The sequence below is a fragment of the Chrysochloris asiatica genome, unplaced genomic scaffold (genome assembly GCF_000296735.1).
Source record: "Chrysochloris asiatica unplaced genomic scaffold, ChrAsi1.0 scaffold00217, whole genome shotgun sequence".
Lineage (NCBI taxonomy): Eukaryota > Metazoa > Chordata > Mammalia > Afrosoricida > Chrysochloridae > Chrysochloris > Chrysochloris asiatica.
The window spans coordinates 4,193,116-4,200,607 of NW_006408735.1; the positions used below are offsets into that span (position 1 = coordinate 4,193,116).

Sequence of the window (7,492 nt, forward strand, 5' to 3'; positions counted from 1 at the left end):
CACCTTTGCCCTCATAATTCAACCTTAGGTAACTACTGTCAAATTTTAAAGTATATATAATAAGGACTTCTTGTGTGGTGCTGTAAGATCAGCAGTGGACTGCAAACCATAAAATAGCTGGTTCAAACCCACTATTTGCTCCTTGGAAACCTTGTACAGGGTCGCTATGAGTCAAAATAGACTACATGACACTTAACAACAACAAAGCAAGTCTTTAGCTATCTAGTCACCTAGGTACTTAGGAAAAAATCTTTCTCTTTCCCTTTCATATAATAAATCCTTTTGGTTCTACCTTAAAAACGATTTCTAGAATATGACAATTATTATCATTTCTATCCAAACCATTTTAATCTCTAACCATACTACTACAATAATGTGTTAATGAACTCTGTCTCCACTCTTATTACTATCTTATGCTATTTTGTCTAGACTGTCACCAAAATGACTGTATCCAAATATGTCAAATACTCAAAAATACTTCACATAGTCATAACCCACACATACCTCAGAGATAATGTATGTCAGATTCCAGACCACAGCAATAAAGTAAATATCACAATAAAGCAAGTCACACAATTTTTTTTTTTTGGTTCCCCAGTGCATATAAAATTATGCCTACACTTTAATGCAATCTGTGTGGCACTGTGGGATAAAGCACTGGATCGCAAGGTCAATTTGAACCACAAGGTTGGTGGTTCAAAGTCACCAGCCACTCCTTGAAACACTACATAGGCTCGACATGAGTTAGAACTGACTCAATAACACTTAACAACAATGGCAGTAAGTGTGCGATGTTGTTGTTAAGTGCCACTGCATCAGTTCCAACTCCTAGCAACCCTATATAGGGTTTCTGAGGAGCTGACGAGTTTGAACCACTGACCTTGTGGTTCAAACCAACCTTGTTGTCTAGTGCTTATCCTTCAGAGCCACACCAAAGCTCCATAATATAATGAAAATTTTCAAAAATTATGAGTATTACCAAAATGTGACTCAGAGACTGAAAGTGAGCACATGCTGTGGGAAAAACTGAGCCAAAGACTTGCAGCGCTGCACAAACCTTCAATTTGTCAAAAGGCAGTATTTGGGAAGTGCAATAAGCAAAACACATTAAAACAAGGTAAGTCTGCAGAATCTAAGTCCATCTCATGGTTTACAAAACCCCATAAGCTCACCAGCTGCTCTTTGGAAACCCTATACAGGGTTGCTATGGTTTGGAGTCTACTCAACGGCACTTCACAACAACATAAGACCTTACCCCTTATTTTCTTGGATACAACCACAAAGATTTTTTGCTGTTTTTCAAACACACTCCATGTGGCTTGGCCATTATCTTTATGGAAGTGGTTCTTCATATATCTGTGTGACCCAACTTCTCCACAAAGGAACAACCTCCATTCTCAATCCTTTTACGTTAATTTATTTTTCCTTCCTAATACTTACCACTATTGAAACAGTGTCTATTTATTTAGTTACTTATTTATTTACTCATTCATTCATTCTATCTCCCTCACATTAGAACAGGGTATTTAATTATTTTGGACAGCACTTAACAACAACAACAACAAAATATTCTAAATGACTAGAATAAATTCTGTTACTCAATAATATTTGTCAAATGAATACATATGAATATTTATATTAAAATTTATCCTAATACTAACATAAATGACATTGTAAAACATTTGTGACATATTTTTATCAATATATTTCTTAATTGTTTAAATATCTAAGCAATCTATTTAATCGGATGTATAGGTGGACACATCAAGTACCTACTGAGCATTACATTGTTTCCATTTTTCATTATAAACCAATACATGATTTATGAATTCTAGCAAAATGTTTTACTATTATATTATTTTTAAGATACTTAACAAATATTATATTTACTCAGCTGAAGCAAGTGAAAAATTTTAGTCAAAAATATTATTATACTGTTTGCTGAAAATGTATAAATTGAAATTTATAAAATGTTCCAATTATTAGTTTTATTTTATTTACTATTTCAAGGACAAAGATGTCAGTTTGAGGGCTAAAGTGCACTAGACCCCAGCCATAGTATTTTCAGTAGCCTCATATTCATGTGTAAGTAGGAAAATAAATAAGGAAGACCTTAGAAGAATTGATGCATTTGAGATACAATGTTAGAGAAGAATATTAAAAGTACTGGAGACTGCCAGAACAAACACATCTATGCTGAATGAAGTACAGTCGGAATGCTCCTTAGAAGCTAAGATGGCAAGACCTGTCCTCATGCTTTAGACATTTTACCAGGGTGGACTAATCCCTAAAGAAAGACATCATGCTTGGTCAAGCGGAGGGTCAGTGAAAAAGAGGAAGATCCCAGTGAGACTGATTGGCATAGTGGTAGTAACAATGGGCTCAAGTGTAACGTGTTTGAGGGTGGTGCAGGGCAGTGTTTTGTTCAGTTGTACATAGGTCGCTATGAATGGGAATTGACTCATTGACACCTAACAAGTAGAAGATCTGATGCCAAGTAAGAGTGATAACATAAATGTTGGCAGCTACTTACTTATTACATACGTCAGGAAGGCAGTAAGCCAAAAAATACATGAACTACATCCAAAAATCTAAAATACTATAGATAGCATATTAGCAATAAATACATTCATAGATACATATTGTTAAGTGTCATTGAATCTGTTCTGACTCATAGCAACCTTGTACAGGGTTTCCAAGGAGTGGTTTGTGGGTTTGAGCCACTGACCTTGTGAATAGCAGTCCAGTGCTTATACTATAGTAACACATAGGACTCCATATATATACAGAGGAGGATAAAAGAAATTTAAGTAATTTAGTTTTCTAAATTATAATGTATGCATACCTACAGAAATGTTATTTGCCAAGCAACTGAAACTTGTACTTACTTGAAACATCAGTATCTTCCAAGTCCTGAAGAATGAGCTCTTCAGCTGTTTTACTCTTATTCTTTATGATGTTAATACAATGAAGAACTGACTCAGGTAATTCATCTAAATCCTAAAAATGTGAGCAGTGAAAGAAAATGTAAAATCATATATTATCACAATTATGTGTCAAATATTGCATCCTTGCTCTATAGGATAATCATGAGACTGTGAACCACAAATTCGGCAGTCTGAGTCCACCAGCAGAAAGATGAGGTTTTCTGCTCCAGCAAAAATTTAAGGCTTGGAAACCCTCTACAGGGTCGCTGAGCTGGAACCAACTTGACGGCACTTAACAACAACAATTCCAACCCAAATTTTGAGGTAAATGTGCAAATGAGATAAAAAGGATTCACATAAAGAAGATAGTATTGCTATGTTATATGAAGTGTAAACTATAATTCCTAGATTTTAAGTTATTTGGGTTAGTTTGCCTAGTTAAACATTTTTCTCAAGGTAATAATAATTTAACTAATTTTCTGACTGATAAAAAACTTGTAAAATATCCTAAGTAAACCAAAAAAGTTTTAAAATTGTGTTCCTCTTCCTTTATGCACATACTTAATCAGATATATAAAACTCATCATTCTGTTGAATTTATTATCAAAGAACCTGAGAATTTTTGTCTCATTTTAATTTGTTGTTGTTAAGTGTCCTGGAGTCGATTCCAACTTATAGTGACCCTGTACAGGGTTTCCAAGGAGCAGCTGGTGGGTTTGAACTGCCAACCATGTGGTCCGTTGTTGTTGTTATGTGCCGTAGAGTCAGTTCCGACTCATAGTGACCCTGTACAGGGTTTCTGAGGCTGTAAATCTTTATAGGAGCAGAAAGCCTCATCTTTCTCCCCCGGAACAGCTGGTAGTTTCGAACTGCTGACCTTGTGGTTTGCAGCCTGATTCGTAACCACTATACTACCAGAGCTCCTTGGTCCAATGTTTATCTTACAGCACTATTTAAATTAGCCTTGGATAAAAACAAAAAATCATGTAAAACTGTTAAGTTTTTCCCAAAGTAATACATAGTTTCTGTTCAAAGCTAATTAAAAAACAAAGTGGAATTGTTTTTTGCTACTTGATTAAACAAACTTTGGGAGGGAAAGACTAGTTGAGAAATTTTTGAAACAGCAAAAAATTGGAAGACATTCGACCCATTTGACATTTTAAAACATAAAAATACAATAAAGTAAAAAGTAACAAAATATTGGAAACAATGGATATCCTTATTGTTGTTGTTAAGTGCTACCAAGTAGGTTCCTTTACAGTAACCCTGTACAGAGTTTCCCAGGTTGTAAATCTATGTAGGAGTACAAAGTTTCATCTTTATCCCACAGAGCGGCTAGTGGACTCAACCAAGGACCTTGTGGTTCACAGCACAGTGCTTACCCAACAGAGCCACTAAGCTCCCAGATAAATATATAAGAACTTAATAAATACAAAGTCAAGACAAATTAATTGAGGAGTACATAATGCAACAATTTAGCAATGAAAACATTAGCTACATATGTTGTTGGTTGTGTTAGTTGTCATTCAGTCAATGCAGAATCATAGCGACCTTATGTAAAGCAGAACGAAATACTATCCAAATCCTGGGACAACCTCACTACTGTTGCCACGCTTGAGTCCATCAATGCTGCCACTTGGCCAATCCATCTCGCTAGGGGTCTTCCTCGTTTTCTCTGACCCTCCACCTTACCAAACATGACATCCTACTCCAGCGACCAGTCCCCTCCTGATAATATGTCCGAAATATGAGACACATATAAGACAAATAAGCTTGGCCATCTTGGCCTCCAAGGAGCACTCTGGATGCACTTCTTCCAACACAGATCTGTTGGTTCTCTGGGCAGCCCAAGGCACTTTCAATATTCTCCTCCAACACCATAACTCAAAAGCATCAATTCTTCTATGGTCTTCTTTATTTACTGTCCAACTTTCACATCTATACAAGGTTATTGAAAATACCATGGCTTGGGTCAGGCGCACCTTAGTCCTCAAGCTGACATCTTTGCTTTTCAACACTTTAAAAAGGTCTTGTGCAGCAGATATGCCTAAGGCAATATGTTGTTTGATTTCTTGACTGCTGCTTGCGTGAGTGTTGATAGTTGATCCAAAAAGAATGAAGTCCTACTTCAATATTTTCTCCATTGATAAGAATGTTGTTTATTGGTCCAGTGGCAAGGATTTTGTTTTCTTTACATTGAGATGTAATCCATACCAAAGGCTGTGCTCTTTGATCTTCATCAGAAAATGTTGTAAGTCCTCTTCACTTTCAGCAAGCAAGGTTGTATCATCTGCATATCGCAGGTTGTTAATGAGTCTTCCTCTAATCCTGATGCCACATTTTTCTTCATATAACCCAGCTTCTCAGATTATTTGTTCAGCATACAAGTTGAATATGGTGAAAGAATACAACCCTGTTGAACATCGTTCTTAATTTCAAAACTTTCAGTGTTCCCATGTTCTGTTCGAACAACTGCTTCTTGGTCTAGGTACAGATTTCTTAGAAGTACAATTAAGTGTTCTGGAATACTCATACTTCTCAATGTTGTCCATAGCTTGTCATGATCCACATAATCAAAAGCTTTTGTGTAGTCAATAAAGTGCAGGTAAACATCTTTCCTGACAGAAATTTTCAGATTATATCTATATTATATAACAAAACTGAAAATAAACTCCAATTGGATTAACAATTTTAGTGTAAAAGAAATAATCCAGAAAAGTATAGTCTACACGTACAAAATTGGGCAAACAATACAACAAAAGGATAATACATTTGATTCAACAACAACAAAAATTATTTCTGCATGTTTAAACATAGTAAATTACAAAGAAATTGAAAAGGAAAGTATTTGCACAGTGCTTTGTGGGTTAATGCGTCAGACTGCAAAGCCGTTTGAACTCCAAGATGGCAGTTCAAGCTCACCAGCCACTCCTTGAAAACTATATTACAAAACTTCTACCTGCACAATTGTGACAGTCTCTGTTAGTAATGATAACAATTACTCACTATTGAATCAAAAGAATCGTATCCCCCATCTCTTTTCACCAGACCCATCTAGACAAGATGAAAACCATTCAGTGGGAACTCTATCTTTTCCCACATTTAGCCCTTTGATGCCACTTTGTCAATCCATTTTTAGGGGGACTTCCACTTTTTCACTGACCCTCTACTTTTTCAAGCATGATGTCCCTATAGAGATTTGCCCAGTATGATGTTGTTGTAGTGTGGCACCATGTTGATTTTGACTCAGTGACCCTGAATAGTGTTTCCAAAGTTGTTGTGGGTTTGAACTGAGAACTTTGAAGTTAGTAGTCTAGTATCTATCCTACAATGCCACTTACATTTTTATTTGATTAAGAAATATTTTATAATATTTGAACCACAGATATTATTGCTAAGAATATATTCTAGCAAATTGTCAAAGATTAGGACAAAGATGTTTATCATATCACTGTTTCTAAACTACAAGTTTGAAATAAATGTCCAAAACAGAGAAATAATTCAATTAATGATAATAGCATATGTATATAGCAATTTAATGAATGTCTAATCAGATTAAAATGCTCAGGAATAAGACAGAGAAGATGTAACATAACCCCAATTTTATTAAAATATACATATTAAAATAAAATTATATATTGTATATTAAAATATGTATCAATATACAGTTCAAGATTATTCTAAATAACACAGAACACAGTAAGAAAAGTAATACTCTTCTTAAAAGCTTATTCCAGTAAAAAGGCTCTAAAGTCCAACACTTAATACTTACTGTGTCACTACTCTTACTTTGGGTTTCTGATTCAGAATCACTTCCATCATCATCATTTTCCAAGGAGGAAATACTGATCTTATCCAATTCCGCTTCTATTTCTGCTTTGAGCTTTGCATCATCATCATTGCTGTTTTCCATCATTCTTCATAATAAAACACAAAAATCATTTGAAGGCAAACAAAAAGGCTATCCAACTAAAAGCAAAACAATGGATTTGCTAATTGATCATAACATATTCTGTGTAAAGATATTTTAGTTCAACAAAATTTTATCACATCTTATTATTAAAAAGGTTGATACCATATACTAAGAACATGATTTTATTTCTCCATTTACTTGTTATAAAAAGGCAATAGGAGAAATTCTTGCAGTATTGGCATTTTTTATTATCTTTATTATGTTAGTTAATACAAAAACCTTTATTTATGAGTTATTTTTTTTAGTTATTAAACCCATATAGAACTTAACCCACATAGAAACATCAATGAAACTGAGGAAATCAAAATAGAATAGACAAATTGCATCAATGTCAATATTCTGGTTGTGATTTCATAATATAGTTTAAAATATACTACCAATGAGGAAATTTTACAAAGTATACAAGGGATCTTTCTGTATTATTTATTTAAATTGAATGTAAATCTACAGTAATCTTTAGAAAAAATGTTGACTTTAAAATGTCCAAATACGGGATAGAACGCTAAGAGAACAATTAAATAAATTATGATGGAGCCATAGAATGGAATACTACACAAATACTTCAAAAAAAAATTTTTTTAGGTAACTTTAC

The 7,492-nt window shown here is 34.3% G+C and overlaps 1 protein-coding gene across 1 annotated transcript in view; it reads right to left on the minus strand.

The window, feature by feature from the left end:
* LRRIQ1 (leucine-rich repeats and IQ motif containing 1) overlaps positions 1-6,843 on the minus strand; it is a 259,848-nt gene extending 253,005 nt beyond the window's left edge. The window contains exons 1-2 of the mRNA XM_006872970.1: positions 6,700-6,843; positions 2,889-3,000 (exon numbers count right to left, since the gene is read on the minus strand). Coding sequence (XP_006873032.1) covers positions 2,889-3,000; positions 6,700-6,843 — 256 coding nt within the window. The remainder of the gene's footprint in view (positions 1-2,888; positions 3,001-6,699) is intronic.
* Between the last annotated feature and the right edge of the window lie 649 nt (positions 6,844-7,492).